At 36.8% G+C, this 27,683-nt stretch overlaps 5 protein-coding genes across 8 annotated transcripts; 3 read left to right on the forward strand and 2 right to left on the reverse strand.

Moving 5' to 3' along the window:
* Window positions 1-644: 644 nt before the first annotated feature.
* Window positions 645-9,265, forward strand: LOC140770164 (probable aldehyde dehydrogenase). 4 transcript variants are annotated; one of them, XM_073111197.1, is made up of 16 exons: window positions 645-854; window positions 1,103-1,185; window positions 1,686-1,789; window positions 2,028-2,095; window positions 2,515-2,572; window positions 2,680-2,793; window positions 3,027-3,110; window positions 3,752-3,856; window positions 4,795-4,908; window positions 5,606-5,737; window positions 5,845-5,934; window positions 6,474-6,563; window positions 6,757-6,966; window positions 7,637-7,747; window positions 8,637-8,716; window positions 8,797-9,265. In XM_073111197.1, exons 1-16 carry the CDS (start codon window positions 763-765, stop codon window positions 8,933-8,935), a joined length of 1,674 nt encoding a protein of 557 aa, XP_072967298.1. In that variant the 5' UTR covers window positions 645-762; the 3' UTR covers window positions 8,936-9,265. The 4 variants fall into 4 exon arrangements, with proteins under 4 accessions (XP_072967298.1, XP_072967300.1, XP_072967302.1 ...); XM_073111199.1 differs by having other exon boundaries at window positions 1,106-1,185; XM_073111201.1 differs by lacking the exon at window positions 645-854 and having other exon boundaries at window positions 1,123-1,185; window positions 1,691-1,742.
* A 581-nt stretch (window positions 9,266-9,846) lies between these two features.
* Window positions 9,847-12,576, reverse strand: LOC140771149 (plant cysteine oxidase 2-like). Its single transcript, XM_073112570.1, has 5 exons — window positions 11,897-12,576; window positions 11,409-11,527; window positions 11,160-11,313; window positions 10,854-11,060; window positions 9,847-10,193 (listed from the first exon to the last, which is right to left on the reverse strand). Exons 1-5 carry the CDS (start codon window positions 12,108-12,110, stop codon window positions 10,072-10,074), a joined length of 816 nt encoding a protein of 271 aa, XP_072968671.1. The 5' UTR covers window positions 12,111-12,576; the 3' UTR covers window positions 9,847-10,071.
* A 4,270-nt stretch (window positions 12,577-16,846) lies between these two features.
* On the forward strand, window positions 16,847-18,869 carry LOC140769752 (AP2-like ethylene-responsive transcription factor At1g16060). The gene is made up of 4 exons (XM_073110612.1): window positions 16,847-16,866; window positions 17,036-17,086; window positions 17,160-17,236; window positions 17,322-18,869. Exons 1-4 carry the CDS (start codon window positions 16,847-16,849, stop codon window positions 17,933-17,935), a joined length of 762 nt encoding a protein of 253 aa, XP_072966713.1. The 3' UTR covers window positions 17,936-18,869.
* Window positions 18,870-19,021: 152 nt separating this feature from the next.
* On the reverse strand, window positions 19,022-23,064 carry LOC140769931 (uncharacterized). The gene is made up of 8 exons (XM_073110843.1): window positions 22,786-23,064; window positions 22,641-22,696; window positions 22,141-22,303; window positions 21,468-21,556; window positions 21,167-21,299; window positions 20,205-20,297; window positions 19,992-20,094; window positions 19,022-19,493 (listed from the first exon to the last, which is right to left on the reverse strand). The coding sequence occupies exons 1-8, from the start codon at window positions 22,930-22,932 to the stop codon at window positions 19,117-19,119; spliced, it is 1,161 nt and encodes a 386-aa protein (XP_072966944.1). The 5' UTR covers window positions 22,933-23,064; the 3' UTR covers window positions 19,022-19,116.
* Window positions 23,065-23,297: 233 nt separating this feature from the next.
* On the forward strand, window positions 23,298-27,513 carry LOC140771199 (ATP-dependent Clp protease proteolytic subunit-related protein 1, chloroplastic). The gene is made up of 9 exons (XM_073112644.1): window positions 23,298-23,649; window positions 24,989-25,104; window positions 25,196-25,396; window positions 25,511-25,615; window positions 25,774-25,836; window positions 26,555-26,666; window positions 26,741-26,802; window positions 26,878-27,060; window positions 27,132-27,513. The coding sequence occupies exons 1-9, from the start codon at window positions 23,406-23,408 to the stop codon at window positions 27,216-27,218; spliced, it is 1,173 nt and encodes a 390-aa protein (XP_072968745.1). The 5' UTR covers window positions 23,298-23,405; the 3' UTR covers window positions 27,219-27,513.
* Window positions 27,514-27,683: the final 170 nt, after the last annotated feature.

Below are 27,683 nucleotides of genomic sequence, written 5' to 3' on the forward strand. Positions count from 1 at the left end.
GAAACTCTTGCTCTTCTCAGTTCAAATCTCCAAGATGCACTAAGATGAATTGATTCTTTATTTCGGTTTACAATTGGAGTTAATTTCATATTGTGGATTAATTGTCGAGTTTCATCAATTATTTATTTAAAAATAATAATTCTATTACCTCAAAATACATAACAAAACATCTGGCGCTCATAGTAGCAACTTCCTTTGGATGTCCAAGAATCTCTTAGTCCTTTTGACTTCCTCAGCTTAGCACATAGTGCAGATTGAATTAAGAGTGAGGGATAGCATATGCAACCTGACATCAACGGGCAGTCGACCCCCCAAAAGTGTCCTAATCGACCTAGACTCGGAAAGGAAAGCGTTCCCAGAAGACGTAGAAGACGTGACTCACTGGACTCTTCTAAAGTCCAGACCCAAAGGTCATCAGTGAGGGTAGTCTGAAGATTATAGTTGGAAATGAGGTTAATGGTACTTTTATAAGCTGACCTGAGGCCTGAGTCCTGAGGCCTGAGGCCTGATGTGGTGGGTGGAACTAACCGACAATAGCACAGAATAGTTTAGATTGAAAAGGACAAAAGATTTTAAAAAAATTATTCAGGATTTGGGCCGAAAGTTGGCCCAAGACAAATATAAGAATCGACGGGCTGAACAGTGAAATGGGATCGTAGTGCCATCATCACTTCGGGCACAGAGTTCGAAGCGGTTCGTTTCTCCGTCCGATCCTTCGAATTGCAGAAGGGATAGCGTCGTTCATCTCTGCCAGACGTCACTATGCATCGCGTTATCTCCTCCGGAGAACTCCGCGCCGGAGCTCGACGAGCGGCTTCCGCTTGGTTCTCTCCTGCCCTCGCCGACGCTTCTAGGTATTGTTTGCTTTGATTCGCCTTTCGAACTATTCTTTGATTTCTTTCGCTCTGCAAAGACTTTGATACAGATTTATGCCTCCATTTTGGATTCCGTTTGTCCTCAATATGTTTATATCTCGGTTTCTCAATATATAGGGTTCCGTTTTGATTCAATAAGTTGCGTTCCGTAGAACAACTGCTATCAATTGTTGTATCGCGTATTGGATTATTTATTTTGTTACGTTATTTACGATTTGAAATTTTAGTAGGTCTCTGCACTCGCCATCTTTTGCGACGATAGATATTGAAGATATTTCTGGTTCACATCCTGGAGAAGTACAGAACTTGGGTAAGTTACTAATACTACTAGTAGTGAATATAAAGTTGCAAAAAGGTTTGAATTTGAACCACATAGTAACAAGAATCTATATTGCAATCATAATCTTACTAGTCACTAAACTTGCAGAAAGGCTTCGACTACATAATACAATTACTGACGAAAAGTTTGATATTGTCAATTAAGAAAGGACTGTTGGTTCTGTGCTATGCTTATGTTGTAGCACAGAACTATCTCTCAAGCACTTTAACTATTGGAACTATGATTTTGAAAGCCTATGCTATTTCCATGGGATATCTCAGAATTGGAAAGATAGAATATCACATGTTTCAGCTTTCTTAACTTATTTTCCTATCAATTATAACCTTTACTAGTCAAAGAAGCTCTTTATGTGGATAAAAGAACAGTTGTATTTTGGAAATGTTTCTTTTTTTTTAAAATAATTCATCTTAAGGGCAGGAAGACAGACAAGATACAATGAGCATGAGATAATATTGTGATGATTCGTTTAGTTCAGGGCAACTGGAAGGCATCTATTCACTGGAGTTGGTTACTTGATCCACTAAATGGTGAGCAGTTTATCAAAGTTGCTGAGGTTCAAGAGAAAGAAATTAAGGCATGCCTCTTTCAGGATTTGGCATTAATTTTCCGATAAGTATTATCTTGTTATACCTTTATCTCTTCACTTGGTGGGCTGCAAAACATCAGAATTGGTCAAAATTTCTCCTTACTGTCCCACTTTACATACCTCTATGTAGAGATGTAGCTATCGTTCACTGTGATTAAAAGCTGTATTAAGTTAACTCATTGGTAATCTAATTGTTTTCCTTTCCTTTTCTTTTTCTAACTTGCAGCCATTTGTGGAGAGTTTATCCAATTGTCCAAAATATGGACTTCACAACCCACTTCGTGGCCAAGAGAGGTCGGCTTTAGCTCTTTACAATAATCTATAAAAAAAATTATTCAACATGTTGTCCTCCGAGAATATATTCATGTTGATCATGACTTGATTAATATTTTGCTATTATACTCTTAATTTAAGCTATCAGTAGATATCGTATGCCCTATGCATTTTTCTTTTATTCAGGGATAATTTCATGTTCTTTTGGGAAGGTTTCTTAATTTGTTTATTCATTATTGTAATTAACTGATATTTTTTTTAAATTTCCATTGCACTTCTGCTGCTTTGCAATTTCATATCCAATTACCTGTGATGATCACATATCCCTGTGACCAGAGGCAGCTGATCTCTAGGGAGTTAGCCAGCCTAGGTCATTTTTTTTCTGCATCTGTACAACCTTTGTTAAATGCAGATCTGAATTTGGAAATCATATGTCATAGGTATGTGATGCTTGGAGACGTATCTGCCAAAGCTGCAAAGCTTCTTGCTCAACCTGAGGTAACATTCTTTTGAAGGAAAAGGTTTGCTCTTTTTGTTTATGAAAGTTCTGTGCTTTAGACTGAAACAACATTATATAAATTTAATGTTTTCATGCTTGACGATAGGTCTCAGATTTCTTTACCAGACTTATACAAAGAGTCTCACCAAAGAGTTATAACCAAGCTCTTGCTGAAGTTCAAGTTTCCCAGAAGTTCTTGGAAAATTTCTCTGGAGATCAGGTACGCATGGGAGCATAAGGTATTCAGTTACTATTGTAAATGATGGGTACAAGCACTAATGAAAAGAACAAGTTTTACCTCTGAGTTCGAGAGTCTTTCTTCTGTTTAAGATACTACTGTTGTTTTGAATCTTGCAAATTCTCCATTTAGAAGATTGACTTAATTCTGTCTCCATATTTGTGATATAAATTAAATTTTATGATAATAATCACTTAACCCCTTTATTCTGATAGGTTCGCTTTCTAGCACGATCATTTTCGGTACCTGGCAACCATCTCGGACAACAGAGTCATGGTTATCGTTGGCCATATGGTCCTGTAAGACTTGCACTTACCATATTATAAATTAAGCAAAATAACAGGAAGCACATGCTACTTAATTTTGGCCTTCAATTTTTATATGGCAATATGTGTTTCTTTTGTATATGTGAATGTGAAGGGAATATTCCATGGTTTAATAATTGAAGTATTCATTTGAAGAATGTGAAGGAAGCGGGTCATATTTCACATGTGTTTGGCAAATAAAGTTACTGATCCTTGCTTTCATCGATGTTACTGCTATATCTTTGTTATGTTGTTATTTTTGTTGTTACTCTTCAAACCCTCTAAAAGTTGGAGCCAAGTTCCTTGACAGAGCAAGGCAAGGTGAGAAAGATGATTGAGTACCACCTACAAGCCAGTTGACTAGAGTTAGAGATTTCTCAACTTTTTATTGTGCTTTAGCCAATCCATATTGTTGAGAAAACTGAAAAGTTTCGATGTAATGATGATATTGTAGCTCCACTATAACCCAGGAATGATTTTAGCATTAGCAGATACATTTCTACTCCTAATCATTTTGAGCTACACAAGACTATGTTTTTATTTTTATTTTTATTTTTCAATTCAATTACTTTCAGCAAGCGCTCAAAAATAAAATAAATTGTTACTTTCATTTTTTTTGTGTGTGGCTTCAACAGGTTGCTATAATCACACCATTCAATTTCCCTTTGGAGATACCCTTACTGCAACTGATGGGTGCACTATATATGGGAAATAAACCAGTGCTCAAAGTTGATAGCAAGGTTTGATAATAGAGTTTACTGCATTTGAATACATTAAATTTTACTACTTGTTTATATTGTTGGTTAAATAACAACCAGGTTCTTAAGGTTTAAATTATGTCTATTTCCGACCATGATGCAAATCAATGACCATTGGGAGTTATTGCTGGCAAAGACTAAAAAATATGGTCTATGATTTGACAGTTAAGAAAACAAAGTATTTCACAAATTTGCAATCATGGGTTGTCATGCCAGTCATAAGGCACATGTATTGAGTCTTAAATTCTTTCAGTATCTGTGTGTTTCTTTGCATTTCCTTCATATTTAGATATTTGTTGAGATCCAAACAAATTCACGAACTGCTTGAACCTCAGCAGAACCCTTGCACCTGTGCTACTTCCTTGTGCGTTGTTTCCATTATTAAACATTGCTGAGGAATCTCTTCATCACAGGGCAACTTGATACCTGCGGTATGTCTATTTGATATATATGTATTGCGAAAGAAAGGAAGATATTGCCTCCAAAATATTATGTTCGAATTCTGTGGACCAAGTGCAAGACATATTTCTCCCTGAAAGTATGATAGGTTGTCTAGATGATCAATTGTTTCAGCAGATGACATAGAATTTCCAAGGGATCTGAGGTTTAAAACATTACTCCCCAAATTCTGTGGACCAGGACAAGACATTTCTCCATGATAATCATGATAATCTCTAATTATGCAGATGACAGAGGAATTCCAAGGGATCTGTTGGTTTAAAATATAATTTTCCAAATCTATGGACCCGGGACAAGACATATTTTTCCATGATAATCTCTAATCATGCAGATGACATAGGAATTCCAAGCATTCAATTTCTTCATCTCTTACTATGCTGTTTAACTTTCTGTCTTGATTTTTATTTTATTTTATTTTTACTATATGTTGTGCACATTTATAGTCACCATGTTTGCAATAGGTAAGCATTGTGATGGAGCAGATGCTTCGGTTGCTTCATAACTGTGGGCTGCCTAAGGAGGATGTTGATTTCATCAATTCTGATGGTATAGCAATGAACAAGTTCTTGTTAGAGGTATGTTTGGAACAAGAAGATAAACTTTGATTTTGGTTATTTGTTAGCTAACTTGGTCTTGGGCATTATTACATTTTGATTCCTTTCCACAAGTTTAGACTTAAAGTGGACAGTGTCCATGTGTTGCAAACACCCCTAAGCTACTAGGGACATTTGCACCTGTGGCCTTCCTATAACACTGTCATCTGCTGATGCTTTTTTTGGTCGCCATTCAAGGACATTTTGAAGGAAGACAAATTCTAGCTAACATGATTGTCTATTTATCCTAAGTGGTTGATCTCTATAGGGTCCAACGTTTTCTAAATAATTTAAAGTTTCATTTGCTTTCCGAATGCCTTGGTGCTTGTTTGAATTTGTTCATTGTATTGCTTAGGAAAGAGCTATTATATATACAAGTGTGCTTGTAACTTTTCACCTAAATTGTAATGTGTAGAGGGTATCATTTCATCATTCAAAATAGGCATAAGTTATTTGTTAAACTATTGCAATGCATCTTTCTAGGAGAATGCCATTGCTTATAGTCTATTCTCATCTACTAAGGATTATGACATCTATGGACTTAGCGATGTGGTATTATTAGTCATAGACTGCAGGAAACCAAAAGTTCTTTCAGGTTGATGGCATTAATTCCTTGTTGGATGTTATTCTTCATATATAAGATGACAATCAATGTATTTTCTGTATCTTGCTTACATAGGCAAATCCACAAATGACTCTTTTTACTGGGAGCTCACGTGTAGCTGAGAAATTGGCCACTGACTTAAAGGGTCGTATTAAATTGGAAGATGCTGGTTTTGACTGGAAAATCCTCGGTCCAGATGTTCAAGAGGTTTCACCAGCCTTATCCAAGCATTAAATTATGCCATTTCACATTGTCTTCACACTTACCATTACCAAATTGATTTTCCTCCTTTTCACCTTTTGTTGATAGTGCAGGTTGATTACGTCGCATGGATGTGCGATCAGGATGCCTATGCTTGTAGTGGTCAAAAGTGCTCTGCTCAGTCAATTCTCTTCATGCATGAGGTGCCCTCCTCTGCCATTGTGTTTTTTGGATATATGAAACATGGTATCCCACATAATAGTAAATGTACTAGGGACAAGTATGTGTGCTGTGTCCCAGAATGGGGCAAGAGCCTGAGAATCTCCTTTACCCTCTCTGTATGCGTGGTCAAGTCTGTGTGTGTGTGCCTGGGCCCCTGCATGTGCATGGATGGTGAAAGACAAAGTTTATCTATGGCAAGCAAAAGTTACTTTATTGAGGAACAATAAATTGTGGTTAGGAAATTGACCATACATTTGGAAGGGTTGAAGTTCAAAGATTTGACCTGGCGGAGGGACTCATGAAAGTTAGATTTACTACTCTAAAAATTTCCTACTTGGGATGTCTTAGTGAAACTGAAATGTTTTACTCATGCTAGAAATCATTCTTTAGCTCTCACAATGTAGGGATGATCCTTATGTGTCTTAGGTGCTAGGTTGTCACAATTTAATGCTTTCATTAAATATCCACTCAATTTTCTTTAAATAAGTGAATATGTGGAGTAACTTTGCATAACTTGCAGAACTGGGCTTCAACTGAGCTGCTTAGTAAAATGCAACATCTTGCTGAGAGAAGGAAGCTTGAAGATTTAACTATTGGTCCAGTTCTTACTGTAAGTGAGTTACTCCCAACTTATAACTTTTCCTATTCTTATCGGAAAAACTGGCAAAGCTAAATTTTTGAGATAGAAGTTATATTCTGCATTACACATCTGTTAAAAATGCATCAAATATTAAAAAAATTTAATAAGCTGTTTTAAATCTGTACACACCTCCATGTGATGATTTGCTACTCTGTTGCCCCAGGTTACAACAGCAACCATGCTAGAACACATTCACAAGTTGCTTAAAATTCCGGGGTCAAAGATACTTTTTGGTGGTGAAGCTTTGGAGAATCATTCTATACCAGAGATCTATGGTGCATTGAAACCTACTGCTCTTTTTGTTCCTTTAGTGGAAATACTTGACAGTAACAACTTTGAGCTTGTCACAAGAGAGATTTTTGGTCCTTTCCAGGTAAGGTTTAAGTTATAATTCTTTGGAAAATACTCTGCATATTTGTCACATCTTTATATTATCCAAAAGACAAAAATAAGTTGCATTAGTTAGTCATTATATATTTGGATTAAAGATGTCCCATGTGTTTTAAGTTTCACATATATTCTACTCATGTATTCAAATTACTCAAAAGATTGATATCAAGTTCTTGATGGCATCTTCAGTGTTGGAAATTCAAATTCATGATTTCTTTATCAGAAACATATAATTAATATTTCAGTCAAACATTAATTCTGTCTTCAGAGAAGCATCCAAGCGTGCCAGTGAATTTCATGGATGGTTTATTCTGTTGGGAGAGGGGCTTCATAATTAAAAGTGAATAATAAGCCAAAGGAGTTTCAGAATGTTGTTTGGCCATAGCTTAGATAACAACTTATGAATCATAAGGAAAAAAAAAAAATCTATTGTAGCCTTGGCAATCTATCAAATTGCTTCTCTAACCTAACAAGAGGGAGCATAATCATGTTGAAGTTGTTAATAATTAGTAAATATACTGTAGGTAGTTTTATAATTCTATTTGGATGTATATTGTTACTGAATATACTGAATAATACTCTCTTATTCTTTGCAACCATCTTTGGTGGAATTCTAACTGAGTTTATTGACTGACACTAACCTCTGTTCCCAGATTGTTACTGAGTACAAGCATGATCAGCTTGACTTAGTTCTGGATGCTTGTGAGAGGATGCATGCACATTTGACGGCTGCAGTGGTTTCAAATGACCCATTATTCCTGCAGGCAAGACTGACATCAAATTTAAACATGTCTTTTCCTTTTAACTGGTCATTCTTCTCACTATCTTTAATTAATTATTAGTTACATCGTCCCTTTCTCGTAAATCCTTTTGGAACATATTCTAGGATTAATTATTTCACAAGTGAATTAGATCATTGACCAGCATTCTCTGGTTAGTGAGGGATATCGAAATTCTTGATCTCCAGTGGGATACTAAGGTAGATTCTTCCGCTAGTTATAACCTAAATGCTTTAGATTTTATATGGAGTATTATGAATAGAATTTTTCTTGGGGTAGTAAGTTACATATTACTTTGTCGATGTAATAGTTGTTCATCAGATGCCAATTAATAAACTCCATGCTGCATTGATACTCATGTCTATATCAGTTATGGATTTTGTACTAATTTAATCCATCAAAACCTGTGCTGAAGACTCCCTGTATAAATTGACTGGTGGTAAATGAAAATGTTCACTTCTGTCTTCTCTGTACGCTATTGAAGCCAATACTGCTGCTGCACTTCTCATGCGAGACCTAGAGAGTTCTTTTTCTTCTGCGATACACTTTATCTTTTGTTCAACACATTTCCTGCTTCTGATAAACAACCAAGGAAAAGGAAGGAGAGCTTAACTACGAGGGTTAGTGTGTTGTGAGATCTAATCCTAAGATCGTTAGTGGATGGTGGTTATCATATTCATTCATCAAAGACCCTATTCTTCAGAAAATTGTCCTATATGCCAGTGCAAGTCAGGTATCTGTAAATTTGTCCATAGGAAACATTTTCAGCCTTCACTTTAGGTCAATCACGTAATAGAAAGCTTTACTTCTAAGGTATGTGATTAGTTACTGCTCACTTCTGTGAAATAAAAGGTGGTCATATTTCTCTTCGCAGGATGTTCTCGGGAGATCGGTCAATGGAACAACATATGCTGGAATAAGAGCAAGGACGACAGGCGCTCCACAGAACCACTGGTTAGTAAAGAGACACTGTTAAGCAGTATGATCAGTTACATCTTGATGAACATAAACACCATACTGTTTAATAATCGCAGGTTTGGTCCAGCTGGTGACCCAAGGGGTGCAGGCATTGGAACACCGGAAGCCATTAAACTTGTCTGGTCTTGCCACAGAGAGCTTATATATGACATTGGACCCTTGCCCAAGCATTGGGAAGTCCCTCCTCCTACATAGAAGGAAGTGAACCCGAAGGAAAGACAATTCTGGGCACCTAAATAATAAATGGCTTACAGTGGTGCCTGAAGACAAGTCACTGCCTAGTTAGTCATTTCATTTTGCTAGTACTTTTGGTGGTGCAGGAGAAAAAAAGAGAGCCATAATGCAGACGTCCAAGAGGATGCATTGCATGTTATATAAAGTACAGTTTAACTCTTTTTTTTTCTTTGAAGAAAATAAAAGAAGCCTGATGTACTAATAAATGTACAGTAAGCTGTCTTCCGAGATATGCCGTTAGAGTTGGACACCAAATTGAAATCAAGAAGCCTGATGCGTACTAAGATGGAATTTTTGCAGTTTAATTGTATTTGATTTTTTGATTTATAATAATAAAATACGTATCAAGTATAGAAAATATATGCATTTAATTTTATATTATGTTAAATCGAATGTAACTAAATTATAAAAACCTTGTATTGAGACTCATATTTTGGTAAATAAAATAGTCTCAAAATCGTAACCTGATTTTATGAGTTCTATGTTTCTACTGGAGGGTAAATTTTGTGCAGAAACTAACCAAACTAATCTTATAACTTCAATGGTTATCTTCTCTATCTTTTCCAACCGGTGATAGATCTCTCATCTTTGAGTAGTTCTGCATCAGATCTCATATTACCGTAAGGAACTTTTCTTTTAGGTAACATGCTTCTCTCTCCAGATAGCTTTTTAATGAGAAAGATTAAATGTAAATGCATGTACTTCACTCGTTGCAGCAAGGAGGATTTGCAATAACCAGCTCATTGTTGCTGATAAGATATAATTAAAGGAGCCCAGGTAAAGCGATCAGAAAATAACCAGAAGGGAAGCAATTATTTGTTTACTATATGGAGTAAGACTTTATTATGTAAACAATTCTAAGGCTGCACCTTTTATGATCACTTCTGACACACACTGTAATTTAGAACTGAACAATCTATTAGACCACATTACAACAAAAAGAAATGTTCAAAACCACCATAGATTTTTCGCTCTACAAGTGGCATAAAAGATTAGATTCTTCCTTCATTTTATCCTTCCTTTTTATGTACATGCATCTGAACAGCAGAGTATTGTGTGCGCTTAGCACGAGGTTTCAGCATCATCGCCCACCAAAATCACTTGTTGACAATTTTTGGGCCTCTGTATTCAGCAGACCCTACCGTGAAATCTTCAGGCTTTTCTGCCCTTGCTTTCAACCAAGCATATCCATCAACCTCCCCATGCAACACAGTGTCACCTGAAATAGATAAAGGACAAGTACAATTTTGTCACAAATTCAAGATTATGCTACCGAAATATACAGTTACTCTCAGTTCTGAGTTCTGACTATCCCAAAGTTCATCTTCTTTGCCTAAAATTAGTAAGACTTAGCCGGTATGGAACTATCTCACTCACTCACTAAAACATGACGTCCTTGGATTCTGCCATGAAAAGTAGGTAAAAAAAAATTCATCCTTTTTAAGATCAGATCCGTATAACTCCCAAAGGTAGTAGGGTCCAACACCTCCAACCAAAGGTCTGTATAACTTGCATGAGTATATACTTGGCATTCATAAACATAGAATTACACTTACGTTCCATGATCTCATATAGCAGTACAGATACCAACTAAGAGCAGGAGTTAAACAAGACAAACCAATGACACAGAAAGATAATACTTAAAGAGATTTTGCAACGATAATCTGAATTATTTGTCTTTACTACTTGTTCTCTCATTTTTCATCATCGATTCAAGAAAAATTAAGTTGCTCTCGTTCATTGATAACAAAAGATACACACTAAGGGTTCTTACGATTTGTTTCAAGAGGCCATCTTATCGTTGATGTCCAAATCTAGGTATAACTGATAAAAAGAATCTACTGGAAGTTAATTAATAAGTAGGAGATGAACTGCGTACCAGGAGAATTAGTGTATGGAAAATCGTCATAATAGGTGCAGACCCTGCCTTCAGGAGTAGAGTAAGGCGGGCCAAGCACATCAAGCACTGCACAAGGGGTCACTGCAGTAAAACGATGCATGTTACCCCCAGATGCAGGATAAAGTATGGATGTCTGACATGGAGCCTTAAGGACGGCATCCATCTTCACCTTTGCCAAACACAAACCTGAGGTTTGCAAAATGCAGGACTTCATCAGGTATAATAGAAGACTAGATATCTTGTCAGCATATTGTGAAAATTAGAGAAGTTCAAACAAAAACGCACCCTCTGTTGGTGGCACTATCTCTGAACTCTCACTGTCAACCCAATCATACGACTTTATGTGCATGGAACCAAAGAGAAGCTTGCCAAAGACAGTCATGCCTGGGTGATTATGAAGTGGAATGACAGCTGATTTTGGCAAACAGAAGATACCAATCTGCAAGATGAAGTAAGTATCTTAAGAAAGTTTACAAGCTACCAACAATCACAATCAAATGCAAAATAGATGGTAGTTTGAAAAATTGCAGGTACCGAAAACTTGGAATCCTCGTAAAGGTGTAAATATGTTATTGAAGGAGGTCTTTCAGACTCGATACATCGGAAAAATGGCAGGTTTGGATTTAGGCCAACATTTTCTGGTCCCAAAGTATCTGTATCAAAGAGGCATGATTAGAACTATCAAAGCAAGTCACAAGTGATGTGCTCACTTAGTCATAGCTCATAGCTCACATGAAGAGGCTACTTAGATGGCAAAACTATTTCCATGCAAACATATCCCTGATAACAATATCAAAATCAAAAATATTTTGTGCTTTGTTCTCTACCTAACAGCCACTCTTTTAAGTTAAACTGATAGGAACTTGAAGTTGTCGTTATCACATTTCAACCCAATGATATAAAAACCAATCAATAACCAACACAATTACCCAAATCACAATGCTGTCAATGATTTTAAAATTTAGAAAAAAAATAAAAATCAAAACTTTGATATCAGAGAAGAGAGAGCTATTCAGGTATACCTAGAATGGATGAGAGGCGCCGCACATCCTCTTGGGACGGAATCGTTCCAGCCCCTCCATCCGCAAACACCTCCTTGCATGTATTAAACAACGTCTGTACGGCTTTCAGTGGCTTCTTCTGCCGCCGCTTGCTCTTCTTCGATGACGACTTCCCCTTCTCCGTCGCCGACTCGATTCCTCCTCTCCGGTCCGCCAATTTGCCGTCAAGCCTCATAAAGCGATTGCCTCGGTAGTTGAACCCACCCAACAAAAACTCTGACGCGCAATCCGATAAATACTAGATTGGAATCACTTATTGAATTCTGAGCAAGCCTCCAGGGTCAGAACCTACTCCTTTCCCCGCGAAGGGAAAGGACTTGAAGAGAGGAGGAGATAAGACTAACAAGTCTTTATAGATGCAATGATTGTTCTGTCCATGTGATTTAGGCCACAAAAATCGATGCTTTTGGTAGATATTCCTAGCGGAGAGGAGGGTGGATAGCAATTGGGATTGGGATTGGGATTGGGATTGAGATTGGGATGGGGAAGATTCCCTGTTGAAGTGGATACGAGGTTTAGATTTGGGGGTATAAGAGGGGAAAGGATTTGGGTGGGATACCATTTCTTCGGACCAAAAACCAGGGGCCATGGGAGACGAGACTCTTTCTCCTTCCCGTGGGCTACTCTAAACTGCCTTTAGATTTTTCTTCTCTCTCTCTCTCTCTCTCTCTCTCTCTCTCATTGAAGGAACCTACTAATCTTTATATGCATGGGGATTGGACTATGAAAACTCCACTATACTTTTAACTCCATGAAATTCTATTTTAAACCTCAGATTTTTCTATATTTTATTAAGATAAACCCTTAAATTTATAGGACTAAACATACAATATTTTTTGCTTGTCTTTTGTCTTATTCCCGCCTACAATCTATGACTGGATACTTGTTTTGCAACGTACAGTTGACTATGAATATTTATTATCATTCTCAGATTTTTTTTTCTTTTTTTTTTAAAAAAAAGGAATCCACGTTAATATCTTCGAATGAAAACAAATTAGCCCCTTTTTTTATTTTTTTTATTGCAATTCGCTGTCACTCAAATTTATTAAGCGTAGCCCTAATAAAAACGCTGAAGTATTTTTTAATTTAATATTTTTATTAAGACTAAAATAAAATAAATTTTATCTAGTAATAAATTTAAGGAACAATCTATTTCAATAAATATAAATTAGAATAGAGATAATTTAGGGAGGTAAACTGTGGGCTAGTGGGTGGAGGCATCTATCATCATCTATCTCAATGTTTGTATGGAATTTAGTTCTAGAGGATACTAGAAGTTGTAGCTGGAGCGCGCAAAAGCGTACACACTTTTCAAAAAAATTATATTTATTTTTATATAATTTTATACATTTAAAACTTAACTTATGAAATAAACAATCTAAAAATATTGCTAGGGCAATATAGAAATATATCACAACTTATGGGAGTTTTGAAATTATTATAATAATATTATTATTTTGGTGAGATAGATAACTAATTATTACTAAGGCCCAGATCAACATTTTTTGCGTGGCTTGACATATTAGTGATCGAGTTGTCTCTAATATCATCCCTATGTTGTTCTTCATCATAATCTATAATAAATTATTGATAAGTCTAATAGATTGAAGCGTGATTTTGAATTAATTAGCTAAATAATGTCAATTAATGATCAACAAGTAGTCCACATAGCAAGAAACATAGTACGCAGAATTAATTGGGATGGGGAAAGGAAGTATCTATTACAAGTGGAACGCGTTATTGATCAAATTTTAGTTTCTTAATCAGCATAGACATCAGGATGACTTGTTCTTCATTCTTTTTTCTTTTTCTCTTTGGCTCAAGGAAGTGGATCTATTGGTTTATAAGGATATGATAGATTTAAGAGAGATAATAGGATAAAAGTAGATTATATCAAATGGAAAGGATGGAGAGTAGTAGAATAAAAGTGCGGCTGGAAAAAGAGATATAAATTAGAGGAAAGAAGAACATCAACTGACTTCTTTGGTTATAATTAAGCGCTCACATTTCTAGCTTTCAAAGCATTATTATGAGAAATAAAATGATTCTGATTGGATTGGATGCATATAATTCTGATCACATAATAATGAATGCTGCATTATAGAAAGGCAACTCATTTCACAGCCTCGATACTTCTCTTTTTCACATCACACTAAATTGATGCCTTCAATCTAACACATTGTCTTAGGAAACAACGACCAATTAATTCATAAGTCAAGACAAAAGAATTTAAACTAAGTCGCCACAGAGGAGGCACCCAGTAATAAAGAGTTAAAAGGGTGAAGTTTACAAAGGATCAGCAACTTTGCTTATTCTTGTCTTTGAGCTAAAATATTCCTCAAGTACATCAAACACTCGGCATTAGTCCGCATTGCAGAGGACAAATCCACATCAACGAGACAACTAAATGAGGGTTTCGCAGCTCCTTCCAGCTTTGTCTTGTATTGCCATGAGAGCCGAATTTGCTTGGACTCATATTTGGGTGACTTTGCCATATCTTCGTGGTGGCAATGAGAGGAATCAATGGAGATGCCAGGAGTCGGCGTGGCATTTCTTTGTCTAGCTAAGAGTCGGCCTTCCCTTTTCCTCGCTTCCCTGTTGGTAGGAAGGGCCTAAGCACTACAGAATTAGATGGACAAAAAAGAACGTTATTTATGACTCAATCAGATGAAAGCAGTTTAGAAATATACAGAAGCATATCAGAAACAATTTTCTTGTATTATTTACAGCCTTTGAGTTCAACCAGGATCCATACCCATTACTAATTTAAAAAGATACTGCATTATCTGCAACAATCCAAACATCAAACATCCTGTCTGCATGCTACAATCTGAAATAAATAATTCTGCAGCTTACTCGTGTACAGGGGAAATCAGTTCACTGTTTGTTCATAGTAGCATTCTGTTGACTCGTTTTATAGGCAAATCTTAGGTTAGAAGTATGGATAAGTATTCCTTACATACATTATTAATCATCTTTTGTTCAAAGTGAAAAATCCATCCTGCTTCCCCAGCTGGCTACTGGATGTCCATGGCAGTATTAGAGGAAACAAAAATGTAGATAATTGGAGAGCACAGTTAGGACAAATGATTTTTGGCTTGAAATGGCCCTGGTATCATCGTCTAATCCTTTCAGAAATAATATTACAACGAGATACTTACAACTATATAAACACATGATTGTGTGTATACCTTATACTGTCTCTTAGCCTATGCAGCATCTTTCTTCCAGCAACACAGAAGCAAGTTTAGGAGAAAAGAAAATGGACATGATGTTAGTGAAGAATGAGTTTAATAGCAATGGAAGGCGACCTCGCAGTGTCCCAAAGAACCCATCAGATGGCATCAGGGCCATCAAATGCATCAAGAGGAGGCGGAGGGAGCCACCTTTGCCAGCCACAGTTAAGAATATCAATGCGGAGGTCATTGATCAATCTTCTGCTGGCAGCACCACTAAACGGAGTTCAAGATTCCGTGGAGTTAGCAAGTAAGAAAAATTATGCATCTTTCATCTCACATAAGTAATTGTACGGTATAAAAGGTTTTCCTCATCAAGTAATCCTCATCTCAAGAAATAAAATTACTCAGATATGTAGAGAAAACACACCGGTAAAAAAATCAGCAGATGAAACTTTTTGATTTATTCTTCCAACATCAGAGTTACCTGCATGGGAAATCAAACTAATGAACTGTGGAAAACCAGGCACTAGAGTACTAGACAATCACACATAATTCATACACTAGTCGTCGGGAACTTGTAACCACTTAATTGCTCTCACCGAAGATGCTAGACAAGATAGGGAAGGTTATCCATGAAATCATCCATAATGAGCTATACTGTTCAAGCAACATACCAAATTTCATGGGTGAAATGTTTTATTATATCTTTGTATTTATTGTTTCATCATTATGCTGCAAGAGTTGACAACAGCAGTTATTTAACAGGCATCGATGGACAGGACGCTTTGAAGCGCATCTCTGGGACAAAAGCTCCTGGAATGAAACACAGAGGAAGAAGGGAAAACAAGGCATCACCTTAATGTCTTATATCTTGTTTGTCTACTTGGGCCTATAGGGTACATAGGATTGAATTAACCAATGTCAAATTTGCCCGTCAATTGAGCAGTTTATCTGGGAGCATATGATGAGGAAGAAGCAGCAGCAAGAGCATATGACCTTGCTGCACTCAAGTACTGGGGACCCACCACAAACACAAACTTCCCGGTATGTATCAGAGAAAATCCACTCTAACAGTTCTTCTATCGATTTCATCTTATCATTATCTGAAAGATCCAATTTAGATTACAATACTTTATGAGATAAAACCTACACCACTAGAGATAAGGATTTATTCTTTGTCCACACTAACCAGGCACGTGAAGCAGTTCAATTTTGACTGAGTTATTTTCTGTTGTACCAATGGGCAGCATAAATCAACTAGAGAATTATTTCACCCTTAGGAGATCAACTTCTGTATATTAATCCATCAAGTATCAAGCAAATTATGAGTCATTTGTTCACTTAAAATGCAAAAAGAAATTCACCTTTGCACTCTCCAGGAGGATGATAAAATAATTGCTTACTTTAGCTTTGTTTTTGTCAACTATAATATATATAAAAGCTGTTCATCCTGTGAAAGTAGGACAAACCAGCACAAAAATTTCATGCATGATTACTCTTGTTACTTGAAAAAAAAATCATTTGAAATCCGAATGAAGATCAGAATATGTTCAATTACTCGAAAAGTTGAAAAACCACCTGTCACCTACATGCCAGCTTATCGCAAAGCGTGATACTCATCCACTTGAATATGCACAGAGATACGTGAAGAAAATAAGTCCCTGCATTGCAGAGTATAGGAGAGCATTAAGCTTGTGTATAATGAAAATTGGCATATTAACTTAACTTATAAATGACTGGAAATCATATCAGGTATCTGAATACGAAAAGGAACTACAAATAATGCAGAGTCTTACAAAAGAAGAGTACCTTGCATCATTGAGGAGGTATTGAGACCTTCATTTTATTTAAGAATGCTTGAGATCCTTCATATAAGAAATCACCACCTTAGTGCTTGTAAATTATTTCTTTTCTATGACAGGAAAAGCAGTGGCTTCTCAAGAGGCGTGTCAAAGTACCGGGGAGTTGCAAGGTACAAGTTCTTCAATAAACGTCCACCAAATAACCCAATAAAAGGCATAATACTGAATTTGCATAAGTTGCAGGCATCATCATAATGGAAGGTGGGAAGCAAGGATTGGCAGAGTTTTTGGGAATAAGTACCTATATCTTGGGACTTACAGTAAGTAGTTAAACAAACAAAAGCCCCAAATTTCCCTACTTAATGATCTCAAATGAGATAAAATGAGCTAACACAATTATTGCAGGCACCCAAGAGGAGGCTGCCCATGCTTATGACATTGCAGCAATTGAATACAGAGGGATAAATGCTGTGACAAATTTTGATTTAAGCACATACATAAGATGGCTAAAACCAGGTGCTTCCACTGTCACAAATAGCATCCAAGATCATCATGCCAATGCTGAATATCAAGTCGTGCAAGCCCTTACTGACAACTTTCCAACCACTGAACACGAAACACTCTTGAACCGCAACCCATTGCTCCTGGATGGAATTATCTCACCGTGTAAACAGGAATTCGTACCTCATCAGCTCTCTGGCAGTGGCTTCAGCATCAAGTCCTCCCCTACTGCACTCAGCCTCCTACTGAAGTCAACAATGTTCAGGCAACTTGTGGAGAGGAACTCTGCTGCAGCTGATAGTGAAGAGCACGAGAACATAAATGATCAGAGAGCGCATCTAGGATCTGTTGTTGAAGAAGGCTGCATCTCTTATGAAGGAATTCCTTGTGTGCCATATGTTTGTTCATCAACTGGACATAGTGCTCAGAACATTAAACTGCAGGAGAGTGATTCCTACTATGACAGCAGAGAACAGTTGCTATGGAATGGTATTGTGAGCATGTCCACTCTGCAGTAGTAATAAGTTCATTCTCTGTTCTGTATCATATGTATCCACTGCAATCGCCTATTTACTTGCCCAAGATATCTTATTCTTGTTTCGTGTTCAAGAATCCATTTTGTTAGCTCAGAGAGAAGTTTCTGGAGATTTGAATCCAAGGAGATACCTTCTGAAGGAATTGTCCATACGCTTGTATGTAGCATCAGTATCTTATGGAACCTCACACATGTCAGTTCATGGGTGTCATTCCTTGCATACTAACATCTGAGGATATTCCAGAAGAAGGTACATCTTTGCTGTTACAAAGTTCCCTCTCTTATCATGTAGTCTACGTAATCAGCCTTATGCGGCAAATGCAATTTGATCATCTTAAAGCTTTTATATTCATTTATAGATAAGTTCCATTCTTTCCAGTTTTCCTCATTTGTGGATCCTTTACAACCTTATCAATAGTTTATGAGTTCATTGATCAGGCAAATCACAAATCAGTGGCCCTTGAATATGTTGAATGTGGACAAGAAAAGCACTCAGATGTAACAGATTGTCTACTCTATATGCATGTATACATATGTAATCAAAATATTATTTGTTAAACAATGGTGATAATTGGTCCTTTGTTAAATGGATAACAGCAAGATATTTTCATTAAGGAATACATTGCAGCACAAAAGGTTTCTTTCTAATATCAAGGAGGTAAATTTTGTGAAGGCATGGCAGTTCTACATAAATCTTTCTATTGATATAAATGCATGATCTAATTAAACTTTAAAACGTAGTAAATGAGATCTTGCATACTTCATAATGCATTATCATATTTCTGTCTAAGAACAATTTCACAAGGGACACTCTCTAGTTAGAATATGGTTGAGCAAAGTGCATCCCAAGTCAATCTTTTACTATCAAGCGAATGAAGAAGAGATTCCAGGAGCTATCAAATATGTTTGCATTTGACTGAATGAAGATGTTATAGTGTTTAAATAAATGTGTAAACAATATTTCCAGGTGGAACACATGATGAATGTCAGAAGAAATAAACATGCAAGGCACAGTGAGAGAGGGAGAGAGAGAGAGAGAGAACCAAACCAAACCTTAAGACATTCAATATTCTTTGGAAAAATGATTTCCTGTTCTGAAGCTAGGACATGTCCCTCTTGGGAAAAACCTTTTGAAACTGGATAAATTCCCAGTACTCATCTGTCTCAGTTAGCATTTTTTGTAGGACATGTTCGTCTATTATGCCCCTTTGCAGAGCACAAACTACATACATAAGTTCCTATGCTACCAGGTATCAGCTGGATTTGGTGAGAGTCTGCACTGCCTCCTCCTAGCTGGGTTGAATTCGAACATGTGCGACGGTTATGCCCACTTTGTCCGCATAGACTACAATGGCGGATCTTCATTTGATTCTTCTTTGTTTTTCCCTCCACTGTCAACTTACCACAGGTCCGACGATTGTGCCCTCTTTCACCACATAAATGACATTTGAACTGCATCACACCTGCAGTTTGCCTAAGGGTTGGGCAATAATGTCTTCTGTGCCCTTCTTGCCCACAGTTGCTGCAGTAAAATTTTACCCCTGCAAGGCATTGTGGAGCTTCTCGGTAAAGAATACCAACATTCAAAAGTAAACTTCAAGAGGGATAGTATTGTTGATATCTTCTACTATTATAGTATTATGCAAATTGAGAGCTGGTTCCAGACGAACTGTTATCACCCTACTTTTCTCTTTTATTTCACTTAAAATTCACTGTCCAACCTTACTCCATTTTAAAACACATTGTTTCCGTAGTCAAATGTATCTTGAATACATTTGAAACTAAACAAACATGTAAGGTGTAGCTAACTAATTCAGGAGCATAACTATCAAGATAAGAAGAAAGTCCGCTAACTTTTCCTTCTCACTCTCCCATTATAGGTTACATGATATCAGACCCAAAACCATCAATGGTTGAAGCCACTACAGAGTACGGACTATGTTGATGGAGAACAAAATCAAGAACACATGATTGGGTCAAATATAAGCAATTGGTAAGGAACCACAAATCTTCTTTGTGTCTGTGATTGAGGGAGGGACCTTTCATTGCTATGCTTCTCTTCAGACGATTCTCTGGATTACGGAAAAAGGCTTTCAGAGCTTCAGAAGCTTGCTTTCTTGCTTCAGCAGTGCCTTTTGCTTTCTTTAAGACAAAAAAGGACACGTAAATTAAGAACATATATATGGTACTCAGTACAGAACCATTTATTGAAATAAGAGAAAACAAGCTTCACAAAGTTCTTAGATTGTTACCTTAATTGCAGCTACCCTTTGAGCATGTAACTTTGGGTCACGATGTATAATCTTCATATGCTTGCTAAACAATCCTGTTTTAGCATTGAGACTCTGCAATTATTAAACTATCTAAAGGCAATAAGCAACAATTTCAATTATTGGTCAACATAAGTCCTGCTTTAATATCATTAGAAAAAGGACCTATTTTATCCTTCACGTTGAGAAATATATATAAGATGTATAGTCACATATAGGCCATGCCTGTCTGTCATTGTGTAATGTAGTGTCTGCATCTGTGCATGTATATGTGTTAGAGAGAAACTGACTTGATTGTCAACATCCAACTCAAATGTGAAGTGAAATTAGCGATCACTTGTACAAACATACAAACAAATGATATTATCATATTAGAGAATGCCAACAAAACTAATAAGAACCTAAAAATTATTGGGAAGAATTTGGAATGCAAGTACAAACTGAAGAAGTATTAGCTTAAAAACATTTCAGCAGATTAGTTGATTGGGACAACAACAAGACACAAAAACATGTCTGAAGCATAGGATCATGGTGAATCTAAAACAATATTTTTCCCAACCTTTGCTGATATCAGATTCTATACATGGATATGTAACAGTATCAGATGCTAAAAGACAATTTTCAGGTTCAGGATTAGGATAAAGGAGACAATGAATTAGTGATAAAAAAGTTAACACAAAGTGAGAAATCATAGAGATAGTTGATAGGAAGTCATAGACATTCTCAAACTTTGAAGAATCATAACACAGTACATAAAATCCAGCCAGGAAAGTAAAGGCTGGTTAATTGTTAGTGATTCTATTGAATTCAAAGCAACTGTGCCATAGCTGTGGAAGGACATCTAATTGATGGTGTCATCCTGAATACAAATGGAACGTAATTCTAAATGCTTCCACTGATATTGAAGATATGAGTATTTGGTAATACAAGAAAGAGAAACTTACTCTCAGTGATCTGCTAATCTTTAAGCTAACTTCAGGAGATGGGGATTGGTAGATACGCTTTGATCTTCTAGAAATGTCAACCTTTATATCTAGCTTGTCAACTTCATCATCTTCCTTCACTTTTAGAGGAGACCTGCAAAAATAGTAGCAACATGAGATGTTCTTGGGCTTTGAAAGGTCAACCCATTATACATTAGTTAGTTAAGATGTACAAAGTACAAACTGGACATAAAGGCAGAGTAAGCTCCGTCACAGCATGCATTTAGAAAATTAGAAGTTTAGATTTTAGAAAGACAAATACCTAGATCGAGCTTTCTCCCATGGCCGTTCATCAATTGATTCTTCCCATATTACACAATCCCCTAAACATTGCCGACAAGTTCTAATGCCCTGCAGTCACTGATAATCAAGTTAATATACTCAAGTTTATCATATTTAGACACAACATTGGGATTTTATAAGCAGTAAAAGATTTCAATTGGTTAATGAATCCAACTAGGTAGAAATGACAAGTAGTATACAAAGAGTATATGTAAAGTATCATGGTTTTAAATAGAGAGCATCAAGAATAGATATTACATGTGACAATAATAACTGATGTTTGGTAACCAATACCAAAGATTATCTAAATCCTTAGTGAATGGTCACAATCTATATTCATAAGCTTACTAGCCATCATTATGTTGTTATGTCATGTGCAGTAAAAGAACAACATGAGATTTCAACTGCAGAGAAGGTATGTTCTTGGATAATCATTATCAAAAGTCTTCTAGTTAAAAAGTAAAACTTTTCAGACCAGTGAAGGTATTAGATCAAACTTAACACATTTTCTAAATAAGCACGGCATTAGTCATCTAAAGGAAATGAACCATTCACCACATCTAATGGTGTAATTAAGAGAAAAACATTTTCAGAGTTAAGTAACTTTACAGTGCATCATATCTTAACATCAATTAACACACTCATATTCGCACCTTCCCATTGCACTGAGAGCAGTCCGATCTTGATCTCTCAATTCCGCACTCTGTACAAGGTGTATAACCTCTGCCTCTGCAGCTTGGGCACGGAAGCTCTCTGATGTATTGACCATTTGGACCAAACCATGATCTCAAATTTGTCGCGGCAGGACTTGGATTGCTAGGAGGAAAAAAAAAAGATATAGAATGCAGGCAACATTAATGTACTCTCGACCAAAAGTAATATTCATACTGAGATCATCCTACAAACATATTTCATGAATAAATACATTCCGGAAAATCAAATCATTTTAACTCCTTAGCAGCTTTTTTCTAGACTAAAACAAACTTAAAGTCAAGCTTTCCAATCACTCTAATCTTAGAAACATCCAAGAATAGTTGCTTTCTAATTTGTCTTCCGTTCCAACTCCTCTACTACAAAAATTCAAAAAAGGAAAAAAAAAAAGGAACAGAAGGATAGGGGAAATCACTTAGTGACAAGGATACGGAAGCTATACCTTGAGTGCGTATCCACATCAAAGCCCAAAAGCTCCGTCGAAGAATCGTAATCGAGCTGGCAGAGAAGAGAAATAGAGTCAGAAGTGAAAGAATCGAGAATACAACCTTTACAATTGCTGGAATGCGAAGAAGTGGGGATCGTACCGGACCCGAGTCACCGTTCGCAGACATTGGAGTTCGCGAAGAAGCGAGGCGGATTCTTAGCATGGGACTAAGAGCAATTCGAGATTTGCCAGCATTCCATCTCCACACAGGGAGTGAGCGTCCCAAGGAGAAGCAGATCGACAACATCTATCGAGATTGCTCACTGTAGAGAGAGAGAGAGAGAGAGAGAGAGAGAGAGAGAGAGTAGCCAAAGGTTTTAGTCGCGAGGAAGAAGACGGTGCTGCTATAGAAGAGGATGAGAAGGCGAACTGATCACACGTGCCAAAGCTCCGAACCATCCAATTTCGAAACGAGAACCATTTTGCAGTTGAACCCACTTATTAGCAAGGTTTTACTTTCTTCTCTTTGGTGTACTTACGAATGGCCCCTTAACTTTCTTATATATTTTATAAAAGGTATTTTCCCCTATGTGCAACACTAAAAGAGATTTTCTAGAAAAGGAGAGGGCTCTTGTGAAATTAATCCCAGGTAAGATTGATAGAAGCTAATCTCTCGCACGCGCAACACTAGGCGGCGAGTTGATATCCCTGTTTCGGTTCGGTATCTTCTCTCTTCTTCAACCTCCTACCTTTTCCTTCCGGTTCTGAGTGGAAACTCCCATGGCGCTCTCGCTCTCTTGCCCCTCGTTCTCTTTCGCCTCCCTCGCTTCCTCTTCTTCCCTAGACAAACTCTCATCATCCAGTACCTCCTTGCTTCCATCCTCTAAGCTGTTACTCCCGGCTGCGGCAAATCCTTCGCCGACTACTTCGAGACGAAGACCGAGTTGGAGATGCGCATCGCAGGCTTCCAACAGCTACGACCACATACCGAAGCAGTTTCGGGAGGAAAATCTCAAAGACGGATGTGAGTGATCCGTCCATCTATAACCATGTTATATTGTCACTAGTAATTTAACTATTTTTTGATTATTTGTGTTCGATTAATTAGGAATAGGTTCGCTGTCGTTTGGAAATCTGATTTTGTTGGGCCTTGAGAGGAACGAAAAAAGATGGAATTTTGGGTTTTTTTTTTCATCGTTTCTAGGGTTGCGATTCATGATAATGGCTGTTTGTTGGCTATGAATTCTAAAATTTTTGGCTTTGAAGTTTTTCTGCAGCCATTATTGAGTCTGTTACTTTTGTTGATTGTAATTGAAGGATTTGGTACCATCCTAACATTAGAAATCGAGTCCATTTTGAATTCTTAACTTTGAATGGAGGAGAAAGAAGAATACTTTCAGAACTATTTTTTTTCTCAAGATAATAAAGGATCTTTTAAGTTTGTTGCTTTCCAACATTTGCATGAAAGATTAAGTGATCATTAAGTAACAAGAATGATTACATCCTCTCACTCATTATGCCTAAATATGGCTTGTGAAGCCAAACTCTTGTTTACTTCTCTCTTCTTTGTTGTTTTTTCAGTAATATTTTTGAAGTATTGATTGATACTGCTCTCTTTGCTAACATCACTGTTAAGACTAGTTTATGCTCTAGCAGACAAACATAGTATATCTAGTCATATCATTTTTAAAGGAATCTTTGTGGATCTAACTAATAAGTAATAATAATTCAAATCAGCTGGAATGAGCAGGGACATTGAAGCCTGTAAGCCTCTCAATACTTTAGCTTTTCAGATTGCACCACTGGGTAACTGTAAGATCCCAATCTTCATGAAATGTAAGAATTTGTAATATGGAGAAGGAGAAGAAGATCATGAAGTTCTCATAAGTGCAAACCTTGTCTTATTTCTTGTGGCTACTTCTCTTAAAGTAGAGTTAGGAATTTTAATTGTTGCGAATTTTCCTTGCTAGATTTCACAACAGCATGCCTCTACTTGACTTAATTCATTTTAACCTGGAGGAACATATGCGTGGTTAAGAGGTTACTATTAAGATCTTCTTTGATGAGCTTCTTAGCCTTGAAAGAGGATAATTTGGGAAAAGGAAAACCTTGGTAATGATGGTAATAGTGGGACCCATCTGAAAAACTGTTTTAGCAAATCCATTGCTTTAAGGAAGATTGCCAATCAAGAAAATGTAATATTTCGAGGGATTTCTTGTGATAATTGTTTCATGCATGCATTTTAAATTTCCTTTTGTGGATTAGTTGCTTTGTAATAGCATTCCGGTTCTTTACATCTACCTGCTGTCCAAACTTATTGCCCTTTTTATTTATTGTAAACATCATACAATTTTCTTTGGCAGTGATGGAAAATTACAGTACAGCTCCCAGACACCTTTATGGACTTAGTGCTTCACAGATGAACATGTTTATGACAGAAGACAACCCTGTAAGGCGTCAAGCTGAGAAAGTTACAGAGGTTCGTAAATATTCAACAGTTATGACTGATTTATCTTAATGTTTGCACAATGCAAAAGGAATTGATGTCGTGATTTTGTCTATGACTTCAGGAAAGTGTTTCGTCTGCTAAAAATTACCTGGACAATGGTGGAATGTACAGCCTAACAGGCATGAAGGATGGTTTCTCAAAGTATAGTATGAGTGTGAGCATGTACCGTGGAGGAGCTCGAGGATATGGAAGACCACGAACTGCTCCTCCAGATTTACCTTCTCTGCTGTTAGATGCTCGAATCGTCTACCTTGGAATGCCTGTAAGACTAAATTCTATATGTATAAAAGTTCATCAGCATTATTATTTATATATATATATATATAGTACCATTTATTTATAGTTTGATCTATATGCCTGTCTCATTTTATTGCAGATTGTTCCAGCAGTGACTGAGCTTCTTGTTGCCCAGTTTATGTGGTTAGACTATGATAACCCCTCCAAACCTATATACCTGTATATAAATTCACCTGGGACTCAGGTGAATGCTGGTTTTAGCTGTTTATACTGAAAGATGTGCTTCATCCATTCCTTGGGGAATGTTAATCTTTCTGAATATTCCTTGTTTGCTACAACTTTTAACACTATCTTTCTATATATGTACTGATTGTTGGTGTCATGGTTCATGTCATCCTCTAGAACGAAAAGATGGAGACTGTTGGATCTGAAACTGAAGCATATGCCATTGCTGATATGATAGCTGTAAGTTCATGTATCTTTTATGATAGGATTCAAATTATTCAACCATCATTTGTTCAACATCCTTGGTTGTTAAGAAGTTATGCATGCTGTTCATCTAAACCCCTCTTCTAATTTTATTACACATGAAACTTCTCTATATTGGTAGTGTTACGAAAGTGCAATTTCTTGTTGATTTGTGTTCCATTATTCCATATAACATCCAAGTTCTACATTCTCTTGTAAAAACTGGGTAATATCTGTGATGCTGTTTCTATTTTCTAGTAGGCTGGCTTGTGCAACCATTGCAACATGATGTATAGGATTGATGTAAGTTTCTGTATGTCGTTGTCAGTAAATGAGGTAAATGAATATGGACATCTTGCAGCCTTATGTATGGTTGGTGCTGATTGATAGTTTTTACTGTATCCTCAATTCATCTGCAGCATAAATGAAAGGCACTTTATTTTCTTGGCAAGAAAGAACATTTTGTAAGTTTCTAATGATTGATGTGAAGAAGTACTTTCCACTTTCCCACTAGTGGTAACCCTACAGGATGTTCGACATACATTAGATCAACTTGATGAGTTGCACCTCCCTAGTGATTGCTGGATGACAATTTTGTTGCATCTGTTTCTAATCACTGGACAACAGTAGAATGTATCTTTTCTCTCAAAAATTAAGTGTAAACATTGAAGTATGTAATGACTAACTGACAGTGCATCATTTGTTTTTCCAACAGTACTGCAAATCCAAAGTATACACAGTTAATTGCGGCATGGCATATGGTCAGGCGGCAATGCTCTTGTCACTGGGTGCCAAGGGTTTCCGTGCTCTGCAACCAAATGCCTCCAGTATGTGACTCTTGACATTGATGATTGCATACTTGTATACTGGGTTTCTTATATTATGTGTTGCTCCATTGCAGCCAAACTATACCTGCCTAAAGTCAACAAATCTAGTGGAGCAGTGATTGATATGTGGATCAAGGTCATTGCCACACATACCTACCTGTTGACCAATCTATCTTCTCACTGACATTTTGTCTTCTATTATTCAATCCAGGCAAAAGAGCTAGATGCAAACACTGACTACTACATCGAACTTTTAGCTAAAGGAATTGGTAAGCCTAAGGAAGAGATTGCCAAAGATGTCCAACGCCCAAAGTATTTCCAAGCACAAGAAGCCATTGCATATGGGATAGCTGATAAGATCATAGACGCGCGAGATGCTGCATTTGAGAAAAGGGTAATTTTTGCATGATAGTCTAACAAGGGTTATTATCTTGTGTGGTTTCTTCTAACTAAAATTTCTACCAGAACTATGATGAGATGCTGGCCCAGTCAAAAGCCATGAGAAGAGGAGCTGGGGCTGGTCCACAGGCAGCTCCGTCTGGGTTTCGGTGAACCTGGAAACAGATACTATGTGAAGCAATATAATGAAGTATGATGAAGTTGGCGCCAGATGAACAAGAGGTCTTAGAAAATCATGCATTTCTCTCCTTAAAAATACTTTACTGCAGATCCAGCAGTTCGTGAAGTATGGTTCACAGTGCGGCATAGGAGTATAATATGTTGAAGAATGTATTCAAGTAATCATCTGTTCAAAGGTGTATGAAAGCTTGAAGAATTTGTTATTATTACTCATAATGATCAAACTTGTGAAAATTAATTTAGATATGATCCTTAACCTATTTTGCTAGACCTTGTTGCAAGATCAGACAATGTCATTCTTTATTTTACTGCCTGCGAGTTTATTCTAATGTCAAATGGAGCTTTGATGATCTGAGATTCATGTGATTTCAAACATCTTGTATCTTAGCTTGTAAACCAAATCAAGAGGAACAGAATTGGTCATCAAGAGTATAAGCT

The sequence above is a fragment of the Typha angustifolia genome, chromosome 11 (genome assembly GCF_048772165.1).
Source record: "Typha angustifolia cultivar Huaian chromosome 11, ASM4877216v1, whole genome shotgun sequence".
Taxonomy (NCBI): Eukaryota; Viridiplantae; Streptophyta; class Magnoliopsida; order Poales; family Typhaceae; genus Typha; species Typha angustifolia.

Excerpts from the sequence above, each read along its gene's own strand:
- LOC140770164 (XM_073111197.1), top strand. The coding sequence starts at position 763 with ATGCATCGCGTTATCTCCTCCGGAGAACTCCGCGCCGGAGCTCGACGA. Across the intron at positions 2,794-3,026 it reads AAAATTTCTCTGGAGATCAG|GTTCGCTTTCTAGCACGATC; the intron begins GTACGCATGGGA and ends TTATTCTGATAG. Across the intron at positions 5,738-5,844 it reads TCGGTCCAGATGTTCAAGAG|GTTGATTACGTCGCATGGAT; the intron begins GTTTCACCAGCC and ends TTGATAGTGCAG.
- LOC140771149 (XM_073112570.1), bottom strand. The coding sequence starts at position 12,110 with ATGAGGCTTGACGGCAAATTGGCGGACCGGAGAGGAGGAATCGAGTCG. Across the intron at positions 11,061-11,159 it reads GATAGTGCCACCAACAGAGG|GTTTGTGTTTGGCAAAGGTG; the intron begins GTGCGTTTTTGT and ends TGCAAACCTCAG. Across the intron at positions 10,194-10,853 it reads TCCATACACTAATTCTCCTG|GTGACACTGTGTTGCATGGG; the intron begins GTACGCAGTTCA and ends TATCTATTTCAG.
- LOC140769752 (XM_073110612.1), top strand. The coding sequence starts at position 16,847 with ATGACTGGAAATCATATCAG. Across the intron at positions 16,867-17,035 it reads ATGACTGGAAATCATATCAG|GAAAAGCAGTGGCTTCTCAA; the intron begins GTATCTGAATAC and ends TTTCTATGACAG. Across the intron at positions 17,087-17,159 it reads AAGTACCGGGGAGTTGCAAG|GCATCATCATAATGGAAGGT; the intron begins GTACAAGTTCTT and ends CATAAGTTGCAG.
- LOC140769931 (XM_073110843.1), bottom strand. The coding sequence starts at position 22,932 with ATGTTGTCGATCTGCTTCTCCTTGGGACGCTCACTCCCTGTGTGGAGA. Across the intron at positions 22,304-22,640 it reads GATGTGGATACGCACTCAAG|CAATCCAAGTCCTGCCGCGA; the intron begins GTATAGCTTCCG and ends TTTTCCTCCTAG. Across the intron at positions 21,557-22,140 it reads GCTCTCAGTGCAATGGGAAG|GGCATTAGAACTTGTCGGCA; the intron begins GTGCGAATATGA and ends CAGTGACTGCAG.
- LOC140771199 (XM_073112644.1), top strand. The coding sequence starts at position 23,406 with ATGGCGCTCTCGCTCTCTTGCCCCTCGTTCTCTTTCGCCTCCCTCGCT. Across the intron at positions 23,650-24,988 it reads GGAAAATCTCAAAGACGGAT|TGATGGAAAATTACAGTACA; the intron begins GTGAGTGATCCG and ends TTTCTTTGGCAG. Across the intron at positions 25,616-25,773 it reads TAAATTCACCTGGGACTCAG|AACGAAAAGATGGAGACTGT; the intron begins GTGAATGCTGGT and ends GTCATCCTCTAG.